The sequence below is a fragment of the Euphorbia lathyris genome, chromosome 5 (assembly GCF_963576675.1).
Source record: "Euphorbia lathyris chromosome 5, ddEupLath1.1, whole genome shotgun sequence".
Taxonomy (NCBI): Eukaryota; Viridiplantae; Streptophyta; class Magnoliopsida; order Malpighiales; family Euphorbiaceae; genus Euphorbia; species Euphorbia lathyris.
The window spans coordinates 17,172,653-17,197,769 of NC_088914.1; the positions used below are offsets into that span (position 1 = coordinate 17,172,653).

Consider the following 25,117-nt stretch of genomic DNA (forward strand, 5'->3'; position numbering starts at 1 on the left):
GAAAAATGTGAGTGCTTGAAAAACCATCTGGATATAGAATCTTGGGTATAGAATTTCGTACAAAGATTTTTATATATTATAAAGTTATATAAAAGTTTTATATTTGTTCTTAGTTGCTCCAATAATAAAATTTCTTATTTTCCATGAACGTAAATAAATTAGTTGAACCATCATAAATATTGTATTTTAAATTAGTTTGTAATTTTCTTTTAGCATATTAAATTTATCTAATTAATATCCAATCTAATCTTAATTCTTATCCTAAACAACATATAGATAATGGTATAAAGAGTGTAATAATAAGCTAATTGCTTTTGGGTTTAAAAAATCCTACTATTATTATCTTGACAATAGAAACGGGATAATTATACACTTTTTTTTCTTCACACCAATCATCTCCTAATAAAGTAGCATGATTTTACAGTGGTTAGATCCATTACACCCGGTCCACTTCTCCCATCATTATCTATGCACTAGAAACATAAACAAGTCATAGTGATATATATTGATGATGCATCCGCAACCTAAGCTAGTGGGCAAGAAACTTTCATCAGCTACAGCAACATCTATGATGGAAGGAATAATGGAATTGTAACATAAGTCTTTATTTCTTTTTATGTTGCCATTGTTTCATTTGCTGAAAAGAGATATTGGATTTGGACTGAATGACATAGTGCGTTAATAGTTGAGTTGAATAGGTATAGCTCGAAGAGGTTGAGCCTTGTGAACGGTGGTGCCAAAGTTATCATCCATATCTAAACTCTCTGGTTCAACACCATCTTCAAGCTTCCAATCAAACCGGTGAATAAGTGAAGCCAACATTAAGTGCAACATCCTGATCGCCAGTGGCATCCCGGGGCAAATTCTCCGCCCTGAACCAAAAGGTATAAGCTCAAAATGTTGGCCACGAGCATCAACAGCAGAACCCAAGAATCTCTCAGGCATAAACAACTCTGGATTCTCCCACACACTTGGATCTCTACCCATAGCCCAAGCATTAACCATGACTTGAGCATCTTTTGGGATTATATATCCTCCTATTTCCACATCTGCTCCTGCTTTCCTTGGTACTAATAAAGGCGCAGCAGGATGTAACCTCAACGTTTCTTTGATAATTGCTCTCAAGTACGGCAACTGAGCCACATCTGATTCGTTTACCACTTTATCTCTACCAATGATCTGCACGAGTTCTTCTCTTGCTTTCCTTAAGGTTCCAGGGTTCCTGAGTAACTCAGCCATCGCCCATTCTAATGTGCTCGAAGTTGTATCAGTCCCAGCAGTTAATAGATCCTATAATATACATAAAATTAGAGAAGATTATAGTGAATTAAAGTAAGAATTGATGAACTAACCATGAATAAATGTTTAATTGTGGTTCGATCTATGTGTTCTTTGTTGCCTGGAGTCAGGGAGAAAAGAGAATCAAGCATGTCATTTGTTGAGATATAAGACTGTTCTTCCCTCGCCTGTAATCGCTCATCAAATATACTATCAAACAGATCAAATAATCTACCAATAAGAACAGTGAGTCGATTCTTTAAACCCTGGGGATAAATCTTGGTAAGAAGAGGGAAATAATCAACCAAGTTTGCTTTAACAGATTCATCAGCAATGCATCTCACAAGCTCCTTCAACTCCAGAGATTTAGAATCAGCCATATCCAGAGACAAAATATCGCCGGAGAGAACATCAAACGAAGTTCTAAACGCTAATTGATCAAATTCTACGGGCTTACCAGTACAGCTACTTTGTTCAACATAAGAAATAAGTTTCTGAATTTTGCTGGTGCGAAGATGTTGATTAGAATCAAGTTTATGGTTAGAAAATACGTAAGAGTTGCTAATTTTCCTAAGATTTCTCCAGGAAGGCCCAACAGGGAGAAAAATCATTGAGAAATTATGATGATCATGTGCTTGGAATGTGTTGGAGATGATTCGGTCGGAGAAATTGAGATCATGAGTTTGGAAGATCTCTTTGGCAAGAGATGGTGAAGAAATCACTATGGATGTTGTTTGGCCTAACTTTAGGGAGATTAAAGGTCCATGAATTTTGGCAAGATTAGCTAATGATTTATGGGGTTTTTTACCAAGTTGAAAGAGGTTACCTACGATAGGAAGAGGAAATGGACCTGGTGGAAGCTTTTTCTTCCCGGAAAATAAACTGCTTACAACTCCGATCAACCCTAAGCTCAGTACAATGGTTAATACATAGATATTAAATATTTCCATCTGAGAGTTAATTGAATTTCATTAATTTGGTATAGCCTCTGCCATATATATGATATATAATATGCACTCACTGGGATCTCATTAATTATTGATGTCATGTCACACCTAACCGTTAGACTTTCCGTAACTTACGGTAAATTCACATTTACATTTAATCATATTTTTATTATTATAAAAAATAAAGTAAACGCTTCTAATGTATTAAACTATTTTCGACTTAAAATAATAGTTCAAGAAATTAGTTTTTACACATTCTTTTCTTGGGTAAGTTACACCATACCCAATAAACTTTACCCATTCATACCCAATAAACTTTACCCATTAAGGCACTGAACTTTACCCATTTTAATATTTACCCATTTTAATATCGTGACTACCGAACTTTAATTTTTAACTGTATGATCACTGATTTTACACTTTTTAATATTAGGGCACTTCAATTTTAACTAACTCCTCAAAATGACTGTTAACGACTTCAAAATGAAATATTGGACCATTATTGATTAAAAAAATAAGGGTAATTAATTTATTAGTCACTATATTTTGACAAAACACACTGTTTAGTCCCTGTATTTTCAAAAACACATGGTAAGGTCCCTGACCTTTTTCTCGGTGAACTATTTAGTCCTTCCGTCTGTTTGTTAGATTTTTTACCATTTATGACTTCGAAAATGACTAAATTAGCCTTTACTATTTACCTTCAAACTTCAGAAGAGGAAATCCAATTTAGAAGAAGAAGCTATTTGTATGGAGAACAAGAAAAAGAACAGACCCAATGTTTACGAATTTGAACGATTAAGAAGAAAATCAAGAAGAAGAACATTCAAATTTAATTTCAGATGCATTAGAGTTTAAAGGAAAGGAAAATAAAGGAAAAGAAAAACGCAAATCCAAATTGACTAACAGAATCTTCATGAGAGTCTAACGATAGGGACTAAACAGTTCACCGAGAAAAACTTTAGGGACTAAACAGGTCACCGAGAAAAATGTTAGGGACTAAACAGTTCACTGAGAAAGACGTTAGGGACTTTACCGTGTGTTTTTAAAATACAGGGACTAAACAGTGTGTTTTGTCAAAATATAGGGATAAATAAATTAATTACCCAAAAAATAATAATGAGATAAAAAAAATGAGATGAGATTATATAAGGGGTTAGGGACCAAATGAGATGAGATTATATAAGGGGTTAGGGACCAACAATTCACATTCTGATACTAAAAGTTAGTAAATTTAGACAAAAATTAGTACTGTAAAATAAGCAATAGAACAATATTGTATAGTGTGTACTTTAATTGCGGAATATCTTTTTCTATTTATAAGGTGTCAACGATAAATTTAGTAGTTTCAGAATGTACGTTTTACAGAAGCCTATATGGACATGTATAAACTTCTGAGTGGTGAGTATCCACTGTAAGACGAATAATTTGTATTTATCCAAAATAGTCATCTCGTGATTCTAGGTGTGAACACAAATTTTTGTCTGACTTATATGATGAATTTAATTAGACTTTAGCGGCCGATTTGATCGATTAAGTCAAAATCCAAATTCTTAGTGAGTTTCATATTCAAAACGTGTCTTAAAGATCATTTCAATCTATTTCTATTTTATTTCAAAGAGATGTCACTTTATATCACTTCGAAATATTTATAGATTTTTTCAAATTTTTCTAGATTAATTCGAGAAGTTCTGAAACACTAGTTCCTCCTCTCAACTCTTTTTATACCGACGCTAGAAGAATTCAACATCATTCTAATTTATTTTTCAAAAAATAAAAAATCTCTTCCTCTAATTTAAAGAATTTGAAACGGAAGCATTTTGGTATTTAGAAAACAAATTTCAAAAAAAATCTCAAATAAACAATAAGTGTGATCAAAACACATTAATTAAATAGTTAAATATCTACTAATTAATGTTGGTTTGAGTGGTTAAGGATCTCAATCTACTTAAGCTAGATCTCGAGTTCGAGTGCTAGCGTATGTAAAAACTTTTAATTGAGAGGGGATACATCTAAATAGTGGTGAGTTTCGAAATGAGAAATCCGATACACTGTCAAAAAAAAAAAAAAAAGTCAAATATCTAATATTTGACATCAAATTTTGATTATAATTATTAAGTTATTTTATAATCAAAATGATGTTTACATTATTAGATTAGAAAATAATTTATTTTTTGTAAATTCTGATCTAATACTTGAATTTCTTTATTGATAAAGCATCTAATCCATCCACCAATCAATCAATTGAATCAAGCATCGAAGGAAAATTTAGTCTTGCTCAAAATTTAGTTAAAATCACCACCATTTAATCTAAATACCAAAAACTATGGTTTTAATTTTTCTGCCTAAAATAACAGAAAACCTAAAACTAAAACCAATATATTTATATTTATATATATGCGTAGGAGGATAGGGATCAAATCCATTTTTGCCTCAAAAGATGCCACCAAAACAATATATATATATAACACTAGGCACTAGGTAGGACACGTAGTGTCCTACTTAATGTGTTATAGAATAATAATAAATCTTACAAGACACCTAATAAATAATAATAAATCTTAGATACAAAAATAATAATAATAAATATTATTATATAATCAATAATTATTATACTATTATTGATTCAAAAAAAAATTATTATATTATTATTATTATAATAAATATATAGTAATAATTAATTACAAATTAAACATTATTATTATATCTTTTAGTAAATTTAAAACATCTCCGAGTTCAACAATCAACACATCGTAATTATTGAATTTTAAAAAAATCATTAACTTAAGTTGATCACTTTTTTTTATAAATTTATATTCCCACAAACTAAAGAAATGGATCAGAAAAGTATAGCTTTAAAAAACAGCATAAAAATGAGAGAACAGATGAATGTCCAATAAAAGAAAACATGAGTTAAACAATCTTGATTAAAAATATCAAAACAATACTACATAGATACAAATTAATTACTTTTCAAACTCAAAAATTATTTTTAAGTTCATTTTTATTTAAAAGTAGGTTTTTGGTTTGGTTTTTTTGCTTGATTTTAGCATAAAAATACCTCAAAACGGAAAAATACTGAAAAAACTCCAAATATAGCCGATATGACTCTGTTCTCGGGGCGGGTTTTGTTCTTAGGGAAACAGAGCCAAGCCTGCTCTTTTTTTTTCAAGAACTAAGTTGAGCGACTCTGTTCTTCAGGAATAAAATCCCAATAACCCTATTTAGGCGGAAAAAAACTTCAAAAAATCGTAAAAATTTGAAAATACGTGATTTAACTTCAAATCACAAATAAATTGAAATAAACAAAAATAAAATAAAAATGTAACTTTGTTTCTCATAATTACCCTTGTATCGTGCTTCCACTGTTGTGCGATTTCAATCTGCTAACTTCTTCCCGACTCCAAATCGGGTCCAATTGAAAGTAAAACAATGTTAGGTTATTGATTATGAATTAATCAAAACCTAAAATGTGAAAATAAACCAAGTAAAAGATAGAAAATAACTACTCTTTCTCTCTATTGTCTCTTTCTCTCTCTAGAAAAAGTTTCCAAAAACTCAAAAAAAAAAGTTTTCTAATTCAAAAACCAATTTTTCTCTCTCATTTTTTGCCTCTAGGAAGAGTGAATTCATGTTCTATTTATAGAAAAAAAATCCTAAAATCCAAAATGTACTGGAATTTGACGAATAGAGTCGGGCGGCATTATTTGTCATCCCTACTCTAGTACAACTTTAGCCGTTTTCTGAAATTTTTTGACAATCCTCCGTTCCTCTTGGGACGTGCATCTGAACGATAAATTTTTATGTCAGAAAATAGAGTTGTTGCAGCTTTATTTCGTCCGAAAATAGAGCCACGGAAGCCGAAATAAATTTTAAATGTTTATTGATAATGAATTAGAGGGGTTGATAACTTTTTTTAATGATTCAAAAATTTCCGAGCTCATTCCCGCTTCGGTCTGTGAAGGAAAACGAAGTGTTTCGGGACTTCTCAGAAAAAAAATCAGAATAATTTAAGAAAATAGACAAAAAAAAAATATAGCGAGGAGCCAAAGTGATGGAGACTCCCCATTTCTGAGAAAACCCCAAAAAAAATTCAAATTCTAAATGACACGGCACTAATAATATTGAGAAGCAACAAATTATTTACAGACTACTGCATTTTGAGATATCTAAGTAGGCAAACAAAGCTAATCAGAGAAGACTAAAGTTTGGTTTATCCCATTTAATCCTTGCTAAATAAGTTAGAATTATAAATACTAGAAAAATTAAATTCCAAATGTAATTTTATAAGTGCATTAGGACATACTCCAAAACACAAGAATAATATGTTAAAAAACTGGTTTGCTGTTAGGAAAAAACTGCTTTTTAGAAGCCTAGAACTCTTCATTTACTCTATGTTGATGATATTCTTCTGACTTGTAAAGCCTCTATCCAGAATGTTAATGCCATTGCTAGGATTTTCAGGAACTACAGTGTGTTATCTATGATATTCGTATGGCATGGTTCAAAGGTTGCCACTTGTTGAAAGAGGATTCGAGTTATGTCATTCATCTTCTTTCTAATAAGTCAACAGTGGTTCCCTGTCACCTACGGTAGGATTGGATACAGTATATCTCCCTCATTTATGATATGTTGTTTGTAGTGTTTCATATTTTTAGTGAGAGTAACAAGGTGGCTGATACGTTAGCTAATCATGGCCGGTTGGCTTCTTGTCCTTTAACTTGGGATTCTTTTCTTTATTTGTTCATTTTTTGTTTTTTATGACTTAGCTAGATTATCGCAATATATGTTTAGCTACTTTTTCTTTTCTTGTACTTTTCTCCTTCTTAATAATATTTTGGGCCTGTGTTGAAAGGTTGTCTTAAGGATGTCAACCTAGTTGGGATGCTTAGGATTTTTTATGCTCGGCCACCAATCTTTTTACTTAAAAATTTTGAATATAAAAGAAGTTTTTATGTTTATATAACTAGAGTTAATTTTGTATTTTCATATATAAAAACAAATAAATAGATTAAAGAGATAATTAAGATAAAAAAAAAGTCAACAACTTTGTAATAACGTGATAGGGTTCTTATAAGGGAAAATACAAAACTAGGTCAAATAGGAGACTCATTTACATATTTAGACCAATTACCCAACTCATTACATATCTAGACTATCTATTTGTAACTTTTTCAAAATACTCTTTATATATATATAACCACTTAGAAATTTCTTACTCTTTCTTCTTTCTCTCTTCTGTTTCTCTCTTTGATTCTTTCTTAGCTGGCGAATTTGGCACTCCGTTATATACGTAAAATCTTTCTTCTTGCGAACTTGCCACTCCATTTTTTATTATTTTGTACGTTTTTCCCAGAATAATACTTTTCAGTACATAATTTTACTTCGTATATATATTTCGCAAACTCTGAAGCCTGCGAAGACAATACTACTTCGTAAAATGACTTTTTCTTCGCAGTTTTCACAAATTGCAAAGCAAAAAGTCATGTACTTAAGTAGTATTATCTTCGCAAGCTTCGCGGTTTGCGAAACAAGCGAAGTGGTATATAACATTAAAATCATAACAAAATTACCACAATAATTATAACATTAAAATCATAACATTATCAAAATTTACAACAAGATTACAATAATAATTATAACATTAAAATCATAATATTATCAAAATTTATAACAAGATTGCAACAATAATTCAAACCCTAAACCCCAGGAATGTGCTTCCAAAATAGAATTATTAGCAAAATGTTCTGGAAGCACACTCTCTCCCTAATGTGCTTCCTAGGACATTTGGATGAGAGTGTGCTTTTTGCTAAGAAGTTCAGAAGCAAAAGGAAGTTCAGAAGCAGAATGAACTAGAACATTAGAATGCTTCCAAGCTTTACATAAGCAAGAAAAATCGACAACATCATACAGAATTAATGGCCTTTGGGAGAAAGTTCAGAAGCAAAAGGAATTAGAACATCCCAATCACCTCTCACTATGATTGATGCCTTGTTCTTCACCATCTGTGAAGCCTGCAAAGAAAAAAAAAACACATGAAAAAGGATGATTTTTACTTCGCAGAAAGTGAATCTGCGAAGTCTGTGAAGAGAAATTCATTTGAAAAATGATGATTTTGCTTCGCAGAAAGCAAATCTGCGAAGCCTACGAAGAGAAAAAATAAACTAAAAAATGATGATTTTGCTTCGCAGGCTTCGCAGATTCGCTTTCTACGAAGCAAAATCATCCTTTTCCAGATGAATTTCTCTTCGCAGACTTCGCAAAATGTGACGCAAACTCATTATGCGAAGCCAGTTTCTGGGAAAAGATGAAGATGAAACAGTAGATACTTACCTTATTTCCACCTTTTGTCATTGAAATCGATAATAAACATATGATAAATGTAGAAGAACGTCGAATAACTATGCCTTCGATTCGCATAAGAAGAAAGAAACCAAGAGGCGAATATGAAACAGGAAGATGAAGAACCATTCCTTCACAAAAACAGAGAGACAAAAAGAGGAAGAAGAGACAGGATGATGAAGAAAATGGCGGTGATTCGCAAAATATAAAGGAAGGGTGAAGATGAAACGATACACATGAAGGAGGAGATAGAACGATGAAACCGATAGAAAATAAGGGGGGAAATGGTATCAGAGCCGATGGTTCGGCTGGGAGAACGTGCATACAATGCTCGGAGTCATGGTGCATGAGATCTAAAGAGATGTGGGAGGCTCTCAGTGTGACCTCACGATGGGAAATCTGTGCTTGGTGCCTTGTGTCGAAAGTCTTCCTGATATTGTGGTGGTCAGGCGGCGTGTTTCGTGGGTTGGCGGCGGTACAAGATGATTAGACAGATTACCCCTGAAGGGGAGGCTTATGGTCCTTGGTTTGAGGGGAGGATTGTTGGGTATACATCCCAAGTCCCACATCGAAAAGATACAAGGGAGTTGCATAGTTTATAAAGAAGTTCACCAACTACATTAGTATGAGGCCTTTTGGAAAGGAGCCCAAAAACAAATCCGTGCGGGCTTGGCCCAAAGCGGACAATATCATACTAATGGTGGAGCTGTTGGTGAACTTGTGGGCCCTACAAATGGTATCAAAGTCGATGGTTCGGCTGGGAGAATGTGTATGAGGTCTAAGGAGATGTGGGAGGCTCTCAGTGTGACCTCGCGATGGGAAATCTGTGCTTGGTGCCTTGTGTCGAAAGTCTTCCTGATATTGTGGTGGTCAGGCGGCGTGTTTCGCGGGTTGGCGACGGTATAAGATGATTAGACAGATTATCGCTGGAGGGGAGGCTTGTGGTCCTTGGTCTGAGTGGAGGATTATTGGGTATACATCCCAAGTCCCACATCGGAAAGATACAAGGGAGTTGCATAGTTTATAAAGAAGTTCACCAACTACATTAGTATGAGGCCTTTTGGGAAGGAGCCCAAATTCTGTTATCTTCTTTACCAGAGAGTTGGAGCGGCACGGTTACTGCCCTAAGTGCTTCAGCAGGGAAAGAAAAACTTAGGTTTGATGATGTCAGAGACTTGATTATAAGCGAGGAGATTCGCAGGAAAGAGTCAGGTTCCACATCTGGATCAGCCTTGAATGCAAAGAATCGGGGCAGGTCAGATCGTAGGTCAAAGTAGAATCGCGGCAGGTCTAAGTCCAAAGGGAGAGGGAAACCTGTGAAGGACAAGAGCCACATCAAGTGCTGGAATTGTAATGAGAATGGTCATTACAAGAGTGAATGTAAGGCACCGCAGAAGGAGAAGTCGGTGAATTCAACCAGCGAGGATTTTAGTGATGCGTTGATTCTGAGTAATTCAACTGTAGAAACAGCAGCAGAAGCCCTAGTATTGAGTGTAAGAAGTCCTCTGGAGTCTTGGGTATTAGACTCATGAGCTTCATTTCATTCATGTAGTAGTGCAGATTTGATGGAAATCTATACCCCTGGGAAATTCGGAAAGGTTTATCTTGCTGATGATGAGCCTTTGGAGATTGTAGGGAAGGGAGATGTTTCGATCAAATCTCCGAATGGATCTATGATAAAGCTGTCTGGAGTAAAGCATGTTCCTGGCCTAAAGAGAAATCTGTTGTCAATTGGGCAAATGGGTGAGAAGGTTGGATCGTTGTACTTAACAGACAACGTTTCCAATAGCATTGATGTCGTGAGGGAGAATGTCAATGCAGATTTGTGGCACTATCGTCTTGGTCACATGAGTGAAAAGGGGATGAAAGTGCTGTGTTCAAAGGGTCTGTTGCCGGGTCTGAAATCTGCTGATCTTGGGCTGTGTGAGGATTGCATCTTTGGGAAGCAGAAAAGAGTCAGTTTCTCTAAGGGTGGCAGAACTTTGAAGAAAGAGAAGTTGGAGTTAGTTCACATCGATCTATGGGGTCCTGCACCTGTGAAATCTCTTGGTGGAGCTTTGTATTACATGACCCTCATTGACGACTCCACTAGGAAAGTGTGGATCTATTTTCTGAGAAAGAAATCTGATGCTTTTGATTCCTTTCGAAAATGGAAGGCCCTGGTTGAGAATGAGATGGGTTTGAAGGTAAAGTGCTTGAGGTCTGACAATGGTGGAGAGTATGAGCTTAGGGAATTCAAGGAATTCTGTGCTGAGAATGGAATTCGCATGGAGAAGACTCTGAAAGGAACTCCTCAGGAGAACGGAGTTGCAGAACGAATGAACAGAACTCTGTGTGAGCGTGCTAGAAGCATGAGGCCTTTTGGGAAGAAGCCCAAAAACAAATCTGTGCGGGCTTGGCCCAAAGCGGACAATATCATACTAATGGTGGAGCTGTTGGTGAACTCGTGGGCCCTACAATATGTATAATAATGAAAATAGGAAATACTAGATATAATACCTTCTTTATCCTAGTTAAAGCTATGTAAAAATAATGGACAAAACCCCAAAATAAGAGAATATCATTTATCCCAAAATAGTTTCACCTAATAATAGCTAATATAATCCAAATAACCCAAAAAACTATATATATATACACACATATATTACTTTATAAAATTAAATCCAAACGAGTTAAATTTCCACATGAAATAAATAGCTATATAATACATAATTAATAGTTATAGGACCCAAAAATAATTTTCATAAATATATTACATAATTATATACTTATATATACAAGAATCAAATGCCAAAAAGTTGAGAAAATGGGTTTAAAAGGATAATTTTCGGATTCCGGCAGATTACCGACGGAAAATCCATCGCTAATCTGCTGTTAGTGACAGAAAAGGTAGAATATCAACAACAGTCCCTATACTTTCCAGATTTATTCAAACACTTTAAATTAGATCTATTCTATCGTTTTGGACCTCCGAACTACCCAAATTGGATCATAGTCTATAACGGAGACTCCTAAAACGATGTTTTATTTTTAAACGTTATTTAGAAATATTTTCAAAACTTATAATTACATCATTTTAATCCCGAACTACCCTTAAATCGGATCATGGTTCGTATTGGGATGTTAAAACGAGGTTTTTTTATTTCAAAACAAACCCAAACGTTTATTTATTACGAGACGAAAATTAAATAAATACGGAATAATAAATAAAACGTGATAAATAAATAACTAACCAAATAAATAAAAACTATAAAGGAAATAAATAAATCAACAAATAAACGAAATAAATAAAAATGAGTCTAGTCCTCGGATAATACCTCAAGATCAGTATTGACAGCTGGTGTCGGTTGATTCCACGAATTATGATTTTTCGGTGTTTTTGATGTTTTGGTGAAATATTTAACTTTTAGGAAATTCGGATTTTTTAGGAAAAAAAAATATTTTTCCCAAAAAAATTACTTTCTCTCTCGAAAAAAAAATGTTTTAGAGTGAGAGAGTCCCAAAAAATCCCTCCTTTCAAATGCATGGGGATCCGTGCCTTATATAGGCACGGATCCCAAGAAGTTTTGGGCGTCGCCAGACGGGAGTTGGGCGACGCCCAAAACAGGTTGGGCGGACGCCCAACATCAGTTGGGCGAACGCCCAACTTATGTTGGGCGAACGCCCAACTTAAGTTCGGCGACGCCCAACTACGTTGGCCGTTCACCCAACGTCATCGGGCATCGCCCGACGACGGCCAGGCGATGCCCGATACGGCCGGGCGGTCGTCGAACGGTCGTCGAGCGACGTTGACCGTGCGTCGGGCGACGCCCACTCTCCGACGGGCGACGCTCGGCACGTCGGACAGGCGCCCAACGTGCCGCGCACCGTTGTTTACGGAGCGACGATCGCTGCTGGGAGCGTCATTCGTCACTCACCGGCCGATGCTCGGCCTCCGGGGCCTTATCGCTCCTTGTCGTAACAATGAGCGTGTCCGACCTCACTGAGGAGGCACCGAATTTGTTAGCAGGGCTTTCAAATGCCGGCTCCCCGAGCTTTTCTATTTATTTTTAAATTTTCTAATTAATGGAATCAACCGACTTGGCCGTTTATCGTGGGTTTTCGTCACAGGTCCTCCGACTCGGTGTCTACAGTTGCCCCTACTTTTCTATTTTGACAGTGATGTGTGTGTTTTTGAAAACATTTTCCGTGAACGCAACACATGCAATGGAAATATATTAAAGTAAAAGACACATATAGAGTTGGAGGAGGAATACCTAATCTCCGCGTCGCACGCTCCTGCCTTGTCTCTGATCTCTGCCTTGTCTGTCCCGTCCTTGCTTTTGAATCGGCTGCCGGCGGACGCTTCTCCTAGGGACTCTGGCCTAGATCGATCGTAAGTAAATGGCTCTTACTAGCGACCCTAGTCCTCGACCGTAGGTAAAATGGCTCTCTCTAGCAACCTAGGTCACCGATCGCGGGTAAAGTGGCTCTCTATAGCAACCTCGGTCATCGACCGTAGGTAAAATGGCTCTCTCTAGCAACCCTGTTCATCGACCGTGGGTAAAATGGCTCTCTATAGCAACCTCGGTCATCGACCATAGGTAAAATAGCTCTCTATAGCAACCCTGGTCATCGACCGTGGGTAAAATGGCTCTCCCTAGCAACCTCGGTCATCGACCGTAGGTAAAAATGGCTCTCTATAGCAACCTCGATCATCGACCGTAGGTAAAATGGCTCTAACTAGCAATTCGGAATTTCAAGACACTATCGTCTGCATTTTGACTAGGGTTATTGTCTCGTGTACTGGAGTTATTGATGGGAGTGTCCTTATCCTTTCCTCTGGAGCACTTTAGACTGAAAAAATCATTTTTTTTGTTTTGTTGACTGTTGTCTGTATTTTAACTGGCGCCACTGTTCTGTAAATTTTGGTTGTCATCTGGAGTCTTCTCCTGGGGGTATTGGCCACCGCCTAGTAGAAACGCAGGTTGAAACGGACTGCAATCGGAGGTCTGTGCACCCGGTAATTAATTATTTACTTTTTACCTTTATGTCACGTCGTACCTTTTTCATTATTACGGATATGCCATTTCCTCTTCCTATAAAAGGTGGTGGGGTTCATTTCCAACCCCACACCTTCTCTCTCTTCCTCTCTCTCTCTCATTAACATTAGAGTATTCTCGTGATGGGGTCGGATAGATACGATGGCACGAAGGGTATGGAGGCGGGTTTCGAGGACTTGACTAGAGTGGCTCCCTTTCAGAATCCTGATTCTCACCTGAGCCGGACCAACGTCCATCTGGTAAGTACCCCCTTGTTTTTTATCATTTGTCAATACTCCTAGGTTTTAGCAACTCCATCTTGAATGTCATTGCATGCTAACCTTTAATCTGCTTAGAAGCATTTTAGTTAGAAAACGCGAATTTTTATGCACGTGAGCAATGCTTTATGTTTTCTTTTTATTTGTTGAAAGAATGTGAACTCTGCATATGCGAATAGTAAGAATGCGAACAATGCACGCGATTAGGAAACGTTAATAGTGTACGTAAAAAACATGAATAGTGCACGTGAATAGTAAAACGTAAAAATGTACGTGAATAGTGCACGTGAATAGTAAAACGTAAAAATGTAAGTGAATAGTGAATAGTGAAAACGTGAGTAGTGCACGTGAGTAGTAAAACGTAAAAACGTACGTGAATAGTAAAAACGTGAATAGTGCATGTGAATAGTAAAAACGTAAAACTGTACGTGAATAGTAAAAATGTGAATAGTGAAAACGTGAAATAGAGCACGTGAGTAGTAAAACGTAAAAATGTACGTGAATAGTAAAAACGTAAAAATGTACGTGAATAGTGCACGTGAATAGTAAAAATACTAAATGCTTTTAACCCAAGCTTGAATTAGATTAAGCTCCTCGCAAGCACGCGGGAGAGTGGAACACCAAAGAATAATGAATTAAATCAAATCCTATACAAATGATCCTACAAATGAAATCTCAAAGAGTAACGATCCTAATCGAAAGGAATTTCTAAGTTAGATTTAAACACAACCGAAAGAATAACGGAATTCTTATTAGATGTACGTATAGAAGTGAGGCTCTCGAGAAATAATGACTTTAGTTTAGCCTCTTGCCTTACCCGTACTGTTCCTTCCAGGTCATTGGCATTACCGGGACCACCGTGGATATCCATACCTGGTATGCTATGCTCAGCCCAACGGCTAAAGCCTGCGTTCGAGAGTTGGGCTTCGAGCCCTTTATTCTGGCGCTGCCTCGTGCTAATGGTGTGTGTGACCGACACGGCTTGCGTGCTTTATGTGAGAGGTGGGTAGACTCGACTCACACCTTTCACCTTTCGTTTGGGGAGATGACGATCTCTCCCCGCGACTTCTCGCTATTGATTGGATTGCGGGGTAGCGGCATTCCGGTCCCCCTTTGCTTCGACATGGTGCGTCCTCAGGTCGACCCTGCCGAGATATCTGATTTGATTGGACCCGGAGTCTACACGGGTGCCAGGGCCACTCCGGTGAAGTTCGTTACTACCTTCGGGCTACTGAGCTGTAGGGACTTCTGCGACCGAGATGACACGGATCGGGCCACCCGTAGCTTCCTCCTGTACGCTTTAGGCGAGACGATCTTCCGCACTAAGAGCGGAACCATACACACAGGTCTCATCCAGGCTTTCCGTGATTTGGACGCAGTGTCATCCTATGATTGGGCTGGAGCTGGCTTGGCCTTTCTATACAAGTTTTTGGACTTGACTTGCCGGAAGCGCAAGGATTTCGGCGGTTACACCTTTGCCCTCCTGGTGCGTTTTCTATCATCGGCTTGTCTCTTTATTCTTTTCACGATTTCTGCTTCTGACGTCGGCCTTTACGAGCAGGTTTGGGCCTATGAGAGGAGGATTCTCCCTAGTGCCCGCAGGAGTAGACCGCGCGTGACTATGCTTCCACTTATGGCGAGGTGGAGTGACTTTGACTTGCGCGTCGAGAGGAGGCGGACGGTGGCACGATTCCTATCATGGATTGACACACGGAGCCTAGGACAGGTGAACGTCTCCTGACTATGCTGGATTTTCGTTCGTTCTTGTCTGAGTTTTCTTATTTTTCAGATCTCTTTCAGATGGGACGACCTCGACTTCGGTCCCGATTACGCCTATGTCACCCGCATCCAAGGGCAGCAGTGTGTGCTCACCGGCCCGTGCGTACGAGCGTGGTATTTAGGCGACAGGAGCTTTACCGGGGTTGACGCCACACATTGGACTCCAGGCGAGATCCCTGTGTCTATGTTCGTGGTGAGGATCATGCCCCTGCAGGAGATACATCGTGATTTGACTCGCCGATTTGCACCTCGGGATGTGTGGGACCACGCGGGGGGTCGCGCCCACCATTTATTGACACTGTTGACTCCGATGGACCCTCCTGAGGTTATGATGGACGTGGATCCTGCGGATGACGTGTTCTCGGCGGTGGCCGTCGCTGAGGTCTTCGGCCTAGAGGAGGTTCCGGTAAGTGCTTGACTTATTTATTCTTTATTTGTGAGATAGTTAGGTGTATTCATTTTGTCTTTGCTTGCAGGAGGGTTCCTTGAGGAGCGCTCGGACGTCGGACTTTTTCGATGGTACCCGAGCCCAGACATCTGTGAGCGAGCCTTCATATCATGCGGGCGAGTCCTCTGGTGCCGCCCGACCAAAGCAGCTCTACCTTGGCGCACCCTTCCCGACCTCAGGGAGAGAGTATTCGGTGGTTCGTTATGGCGAGGCGGGCGTGGCCTACTCCGGCGTTGAGACAGCCCCTCAGGTTTTCACCTCGATGGTGTCGTTCGATCCCCCTGATGCCCTCCATACCTCGAGGGAGACGTGCACCGACTTCGTGGGATTATCCGATTATTTTCGAGAGCGGCTCAACCTGCGTTGCGCCAGCCACCTGGTAAGTATTCTTATTTTGTCATAGTGTAGTGAAATGTATGCATGTGATGCGATCAGCGGTTCAGCGAGTCGCAGCGGGATGCCGATGCTAGGGTCGGACGCGTCTACCGAGAGAGAGATGCTTATTGGGCGGAGATGATGCGAGTGGGGACCGAGGGGCGCCTTGCCGCGGAGGAGGGTCGTCGGGTTGCCGAGGAGGCCTTAGCCAGGGAGCGGGCTTCACATTTGAGGGACTTCGAGGACTTCTGGGATTTTCCTCCTTGATAGGCCCATTATTTGTAGTTTTCTCATTAGTATTACCCCGATGTATAGCTTGTATATAGGGAGAGGGGTGGATAGGTTGTAGGGTTTTTATGTGAAGGATGTAGGAAATGTATAACTCATGATTCATAATACAATGCATTCAGTAGATTATAATGATTCCAATCATTCTCTTCAAATATATTCATGCCTTTATTTATTTACAAACAGCAGAAATACTTAGCCGCTTATACATTATTTCGTAATTGCTCAAGATATAACTACTGTTACCAGGATCCGCCTTTTTTCGGTTTTCAGATCCCAGCTATTTTTCAACTCTTCTTTTATTATCCCGGAATTTTCAAATGAGTGCCCTTTCGGGTTTTCACCCATTGGGATGTCCCTCACTGGTGCATAGGTTGCCCTTTGCGGGTTTTCAACCTATCGGAAATTTTTATTTCTTTCTCTTTTTTTTTTACGAAAAGTATTTCTTAAGCCTATCCAGATTGGTAGGTTCGGAGAACTCCATGCCGTCCATAGTAGTTAGCTTCACCGCCCCTTTGCTTAGGATCTTCTTCACGAGGAACGGTCCTTCCCAATTTGGCCTAAACTTGCCCCTAGGGTCAGTGTGCGTCATTCGGATCTGTTTCAGCACCATATCCCCTTCTTTGATAGGGCTGGCCTTGACCTTTTTGTTGATGGCTCGGGCCATCCTTCTCTGATATAACTGCACATGGTAAAGAGCCTCCATCCTTTTCTCGTCCACCAATGCCAACTGTTCATATCGCTTCTTCACCCATTCCGTCTCGGGAATCTCTGCTTCTATTACGATTCTCAATGATCGCTTTTCAATCTCAATTGGGAGAACGGCTTCTGCCCCATATACCAAGGAGATCGGCGTTGCCCCGGTTGACATTCTAATCGTTGTGCGATAAGCCCATAAAGCGAGCGAAAGCTGCTCGTGCCAATTCCGATGCGATTCCACCGTCTTTACGAGAATCCTCTTAAGGTTCTTATTTGCGGCCTCCACTGCGCCGTTAGCTTGTGGGTGATATGGAGAAGACCTATGATGCTCGATACCGTATTCCTGGAGGAGACTTCTCACTTCCCCCTGAAACTGGACCCCATTATCCGTGATCATGTGATGAGGCACTCCGAACCTGGTGATTAGGTGCTTTTCAATGAACTTCCTCATCTGCTTAGATCCCAACTTACTAAACGATTCTGCCTCTACCCACTTGGTGAAGTAATCAATGGCAACGACAATGAATTTATGCCCATTTGATGCATTAGGCCTCACTTCTCCGATGATATCAATGCCCCAAGCTACGAACGGCCAAACGGGTGCCAACATGTGCAGTTCCATAGCCGGCAAGTGATTATAATCTCCGTGGATTTGACAATCATGGCATTTCTTCGCATATTCATTGCAATCTCTTTCCATGGTGAGCCAATAGAAGCCTTGCCTTATGATTTTCTTTGCCAACACTGTTCCTCCCATATGGGCTCCACAAATTCCCGGGTGCACTGACTCCATCGCCTCACGGGCTTCTCCCTCGTCTAAACATCTCAATTGTAACCCATCGGTGTGCCTTTTGTAAAGCAGATCGTTGTGGATGAAAAATTGCTGAGCTAACCTTCTGATCACAGCCTGATCCCTAAGTTCTGATTCTGCCGGGTATGTTCCACTTTTCATGAAGTTCACGATATTGAAATACCAAGGCTTTTCATCCGCTCCCAACAATATTACGTCTTCATAGCACGGTTTGTGGGACCTCCTTAACACCAAAGGCTTCGAGGCAAGGTTCCGAGGATTATCCCACACCGACACCAAAGTGGCCAAAGCATCTGCTGCTTGGTTCTGTGCTCGAGGAATGTGATAAAAGCGGCACTCGCTGAATCTCTGCGCCAACCCCTCCAGCTGGTCTAGGTATGGACGCAACCTTTCTTCCCTTACTTCCTAGTTTCCCTGTGCCTGTTCGATAATCAGTTTTGAGTCGTCCCAGATTTCAACATATGATGCTCCTAGCGCTGCTAATGACTCTAACCCGTAGATGCACGCTTCATACTCGGCCATATTATTGGTGAGAGGGAAGGATAACTTCTTCGCCATATGGATCCTTTCTCCTTCCGGTGAGATAAGTAGCACTCCTACCCCGGCTCCATTCGAGTTAACTGCTCCATTGAAGAACATTTTCCACGGTATAACTTCTATTGCGTTCAAGTGCTCATCGGGGAAATCATAGTTTATCTCCTCCTCTTCCGCATTTAGAGGCTGATTGGCCAGAAATTCCGCTACGGCTCTCCCCTTAATAACCTTTTTCATTACATATTCGATGTCGAATTCGGACAAGAGCAACAACCATCGAGCTAGCTTCCTTGTTAGAGACGGAGTTCGGTACAGATACTTCACGGGATCCATCCGGGAAATAATGATTACTTTGTAAGATTGAAAATAGTGCCACAGTTTCTTTGTTAGCCATACTACTGCCACGCACGTCTTTTCGATCATGTTATACTTAAGCTCATATTCCAGGAACTTCTTACTCAGATAATACACCGCATGCTCCACACCGGTGTCCCCTTCCTGGGCCAGCATTGCCCTAATTGATCGCTCCTCGATCGCTACATAGAGGAGAAGCGGTTTTCCAAGTTTAGGCGGTCTCAAAACCGGTGGATTAGACAAATAGTTCCGGACACTCTCCAATGCTTGCTGGCACTTATCATTCCAAACCGTGGGTTGATCTTTCCGTAGCAGCTTAAAGATCGGCTCGCAGATCGTGGTGAGTCGTGCTATGAACCGACTGATATACTGAACCTGCCCCAGGAATCCTCTTACTTCTTTCTCATTCCTTGGTGCCGGCATTTCCTGTATGGCCTTTACCTTGTCGGGATCCACCTCGATCCCCTTGTTACTGATCACATAGCCTAAGATTTTCCCCGATGAAACACCAAAGAAGCACTTCTTCGGGTTCAACCTTAGCTTGAATTCTGCAATTCGGGCCAAAAACTTCTCAAGTGCAGCGAAATGCCCCTCTTTTGTCTCTGATTTGACCATCATGTCGTCCACGTAGACTTCTACTTCCTTGTGTATCATATCGTGGAACAGTGCCGTAGTCATTCGCTGGTAAGTTGCCCCAGCGTTTTTCAAACCAAATGGCATTACTCTATAGCAGTACGTTTCCCACTCAGTTGTGAACGAGGTCTTTGCTTTGTGCTTCTCGGCCATCTGAACTTGCATGTAGCCCATGAAGCCGTCCACATTCGTGTGCAAGACGCTCGATGCTGCACTGTTGATCAATACGTCGATGTGAGGTAATGCGAATTCATCTTTGGGGCAAGCCTTGTTGAGATCTCTATAGTCGACGCACATTCTCACCTTACCGTCCTTCTTCGCGATTGGCACTACGTTTGCGACCCAAGGGGGATAGTCGATTACTTCGATGAACCCTGCTTCTAACTGTTTCTTCACTTCCTCTCTGATCTTATCCGCCCATTCCGGCCTCATGCGTTGGAGTTTCTGTTTCACGGGGTTAGCCTCGGGGTATGTTGGAATACGGTGAGTTACGATTGATTGATCGATCCCCGACATGTCTTCGTACGTCCAAGCAAACACTATTTCGTATTTTTTAATTATTCTCTCAAATTCTTTCCTCTCTTCAGTAGTTAATTCTTGAGCAATTTGTATAAGTTTAGGATTTTCATCCGTGCTAAGATTGAAAGTTGACATTTCTATTGTATTGATTTCAAATGTAGGCATGTTATATGAATGAGAATGCATGGAATGATCAGAATCAACATCAAGCAAGTAAGCAAAATCAGAATTCATTTCATTGATAGTATTGGCGAGTACATCATCAGATTCAAACAAAGCAGTAATACAATTCTCATCAACAGGGTTTTCGGGTTTCTCATAGGCCTTGGAGGTGCTGGGCTCGTCCACCGCTCCCACAGTGGCTTCCATTGTGATGACCTGCTCCTCGGCATTCAGATCTAACATCATGATCTCCTCGACGAAGTAGCTTGCTTCTCCTTTGCCCCAGCTGGTGACATCGTTGAAGATCTCAAAGCCTGGAAGAATCTTTCCTTCGATGCTAGTCCATGACTCGGGAGTCCCATAATAAACCTTCCTGTGGCCCTCATTCATAAAATACTTCTTTAGGCCCACCTTTCCCTCATTGCATGTGTTAGACGGACCTCCCAGCTTATATCCCAAACCCCTGCGGGTTTTCTGACTCTTGAAGTCCGAAGATTCTGGCAACCCTTGATGGTGTGCTCCCAAGCCCATACCGGGGATGAAACCCCCTTTCATCATCTTTACCACATCGGTGGTCATGCTGGACTCGTAGATCCCAGAAACCTGGAATCCGGAGAAAAGCTAAGGCTCAATTCCCAATGCAGCCACTGAACTGAACTTCTCAGCTCTAATCATCATTATCTCCTCCCCGAAGGGGAATTTGATCATTTGGTGGAGCGTGGAGGGCACACCTCCTAGCTTATGGAACCATGGGCGTCCCAACAACACAGCGAAGGTCACTGGTATATCCATCACAGTGAACTCAGTCTCCTCCTCATGCGGTCCCACCTTCAGCTTAGCCTTGAAAACTCCCTCGATGTGACGGCGGCTATCATCATAGGCTCTGATCACAGTTTCCGAGGCAGTCAAATCTCCTCTTTCTACTCCCAACTTGGACAAGAGTTTCAGCGGGCAAACATTAATGGCCGATCCATCATCAACCATTACACAGCTCGTCCTCTTCCTATTTATCTCAGCTCCGATGTACAATGGCTTGTTGTGAACCTTCCCCTCTTCCGGGAGATCTTCATCGGTGAAGGTGATTTCAGTTCTCTTCCAGGCCATGATTGCCCCTACTAATGCCGCCGGCTCAGTATCGGTAAAAATCATCAAATTCTCACGGTGGTACTTAGAATGGCACAAGACTTCCCATACTGTAGACTTAGCTTGTGTTTTCTTCAACTGTTCGAGGACTTGATCATTAGGCTTGGGAGCCGATCCTTCCCCTATCTCTGTCTCAACCATGGGTGCCTTCCCTTCGGCCACCCGACCTGATCTTATCATGATAGCATTTTCCGTCTCGTCATCAGATTCATCCCAAATATTGATAGGAATTCTCTGATCGGCATCCTCCTCCTCCGAGGAACTTTCCCAAATGTCCACAACCATCAGATCCATTACGTGAGGGACGTTTGAATTCAAATACAAGGGATCCGCTGATCCATACACGGCCCAGTCTATCAACTCATCATAGTCCCTGAGGGACATTCTGTTCATCCTTCTTGCCGCCATCGAAATAGCACCTCTTTGTATGCACATGAGCTGCACCTTATCACTCATCGTTTCTTGACACTGTCGTAGCGGTACCTCCACCTCCTAGCGTAATCCGCAAATGGTTCCTCAGGGAATTGCCTGATCCTATCCAGGTCTTCCAAGGATCCCGTCTATGGAACATACATCTCATATCTTGATACAAATGCATCCCGAAGAGGTATCCAATGACCCATTTCTTCTTCTGATAGCCCTTGGTGCCATAACAAGGCTTCTCCCACGAGAGTTTCTGGGAAGTGCTCGTGTAACTCACTTTGAGGGAACCCAGCGTCATACATATGGTTGCGGAATAACTTTGCGTGTTCAGCGGGATCCCGATATCCACCATACTTGGGCATTGCTAATACTGCTTCAGGTGTCTCGTAAGAGGGCGAGTCCGGTGTTTGCTCCGCAAGCATCCATACCGTATATTCCTTAATGAACCTCTTAGTCATCGTGGCCCAATCGCACTTGATACGCATCGGAAGAGACATATACCACATCAGTGGCTCCCCCATTAGTGAATTGCAAAACAGATTGGTGATCTCTTCTTCGTTAAAACCCAAAGGCCCCATGGCCGACAAGTAGAAGTGAAGGTGTTCCATTGGATCCTTGTTGCCGTTATACTTACTGACAGCTGGCAACGGACATTTAATAGGCCCAATTTGTAGCGCAAAATGCTCCGCGGTCCTATCTTTAGATTTCTTGTACTTCTCTAGGAATAGATCGGACAACTGTTCCCAATCATGCTTGCAGGAGTCGGGCAATGAGTGGAACCACCTCAAAGTCTCACCTATCAATGAATGGTGGAACCACTGAGCAACCTCATCCACCCCAAAGGATTCAACAAACATATCATGCATATACTCGCACAAGTGCACATCGGGATTCTCCACCCCACTGAATAAACTCAACTCTGGCATGATAGTTCGAGACGATCCTTCCCCGGTCTCTTCGGCACTATCTTTATCATACGGTGCTCCTCCGTCTAGTCCTTCATCCATTGGTTCATCCGCCTGCTCCTTGCCAAGAAAGGACACATATAAACCATTTCCCACATTACTCTTCACATTGGAGTCCAACAACTCCTCTTCGTTCTCCTCGAAAGATTCCATGACCAAGCTCTCTTCGAGCCCAGACCCGATCATGCTCACCCTATGATTAGGCAATGGATTACGCCTAGTGGAAGGGTTCGCTGACGAAGGATCAGCTATCTTTTTCTCCTCAATCAAATCTTGGATCTCATGCTTCAACCTCTCACAGTTCTCAATATTGTGCCCATAATTACTGTGGAACTCGCAGTACCCCCTAGCTTGTATCTGCGGAGTAGGCGGTGCTTTGTTATAATGAGTGAGGGCTTTCAACAATCCCTTTTTCTGCAATCGTTCGAAAACTTTTGCGTAGGTCTGATCAAACTTGGAAAACTGCCTCTTCTCGATAGCATTAAGTTCAAGCACTTTCACCGTAGCAGATTCTGTACTCGCGCTTGGCCCTCCGGCACTATATCCAGACTTCGTCCACTTGGTATAAGCTTTCTTCGGCTCACCATCCCCCTCAACTGTCAAGGCGCAACTATACATCTGATTGAAATCGGTAAAAGGCATGTACCGCAGCTCATTCTTAATATACGGCAAAGTGTTGCCAATTACCATTCGGATCTGATCCTGCTCAAGCGGCTTCTGCTTCATAACTGTTGCCTTGGCTCTCCACCTCCTTACAAAATCGGATAAAGACTCCCAGTCTGCTACTTAGTACTCTCCAGCTCCTTCAGAGTAACCTCAAGCATAGTGTTGAAACTATATTGAGCGATGAATGACTTCGCCAACTCCTTCCAATCTCTCTTCGTCACCAGCGGCAACGCGTGAAACCACACGAGGGCAGCCCCCTCCAGGTAAGTATTGAACAATCCAAGAACTTGTTCCTCGGTCAAGATCGTGTGTTTCATCACTGTGACATACTGGTTCATGTGAGCCGTGGGATCCCCAGTTCCATCGAACTTCTTCATGTCAGGGAGCCGGAATTTCAAAGGCAAAGCAGTTGCCGATAAACAGTTCTTCAAGTTATAAAATTCCTGACTCCCAGAGCTTCCCCCACGCAGATCTTGTACCTCCTGAGTGATGTGCTGTTTCCACTCCTCTTCCTTAGCTTTCTCCTTCTCAAGCTGTTTCTGGATGTAATCCTGATAGTCATCCTCATTCCCAAAGCGGGGACCAGTGTTCACCTCATTCTCAGCGTGCTTACTACCACTCTTGTTATCCTTCAACGCCAGTTCAGCTAGCTGGGCCAAAATCATGGCTAACTGATCATTAATGTTGTTCACAGAATTTTCTAATTCGGCCACCTTTTCGTTGGTCGCAGACATACTGGCCGAAGACTGAGTATATTCGGATGAAGATTATTCGGAAGCCACAACTGCCGATTCAGAACTGTCAATCTGTAGCTGATCAAACTGTCTGACTAGCCGGTTACTCTTGCGAAACCACAACCGCTTAATGATGAAGTCTGTGCGAACGGTATCCCTTTAGTATGTATGCATGATTTTATATGCATGATTCGTGGTGTGTGCGTTTATTTATTTATGGATATATAAGATAAGAAGAACAAACGTCAGTCTAATTACACGTATCACAACATCTCTCTTCCACCCTTATTCCTCCACACACTCGATGGTCCAAGTCTCTTTCCTAGGATTTTGGTTTGGGGCTCACATTGCGGTCCAGGGGACGCGTGATGCCGTCGATTATTGCGGAAAAATAAATCATTCACCAGACAATATAGTTCGTTTTGACGTATCAATGTTCAGTGACTAAGATATCGACCAAATTGGATTGTCCTTTCGGAATAACTCGTCTTTTGTCATTTTGCGAGATACGTTGGTCCGGGTTTTAACTTCCTTCTGAGCGTATCTCGGATTTTAGACATGGCGTGAGTTACTCTTTTGGTTCAATCGTTCGTTATTGACAATGACTCGTTCCCCTTTATTCGCGTGGGTTCGTATCTCGATTTTTGGATTACGACGGGATCTTTTGGATCTATCGAGAGACGCAACCACGTGTTTATTTAGTGATGAAATCACTTTT

The 25,117-nt window shown here is 40.9% G+C and overlaps 1 protein-coding gene across 1 annotated transcript; it reads right to left on the reverse strand.

Moving 5' to 3' along the window:
* Positions 1-312: 312 nt before the first annotated feature.
* Positions 313-2,240, reverse strand: LOC136231168 (geraniol 8-hydroxylase-like). The gene is made up of 2 exons (XM_066020467.1): positions 1,353-2,240; positions 313-1,290 (listed from the first exon to the last, which is right to left on the reverse strand). The coding sequence occupies exons 1-2, from the start codon at positions 2,226-2,228 to the stop codon at positions 679-681; spliced, it is 1,488 nt and encodes a 495-aa protein (XP_065876539.1). The 5' UTR covers positions 2,229-2,240; the 3' UTR covers positions 313-678.
* Positions 2,241-25,117: the final 22,877 nt, after the last annotated feature.

Coding starts and splice junctions, on each gene's coding strand:
- LOC136231168 (XM_066020467.1), bottom strand. CDS start 2,228: ATGGAAATATTTAATATCTATGTATTAACCATTGTACTGAGCTTAGGG. Junction 1,291..1,352: donor CAATTAAACATTTATTCATG/GTTAGTTCATCA, acceptor TGTATATTATAG/GATCTATTAACTGCTGGGAC.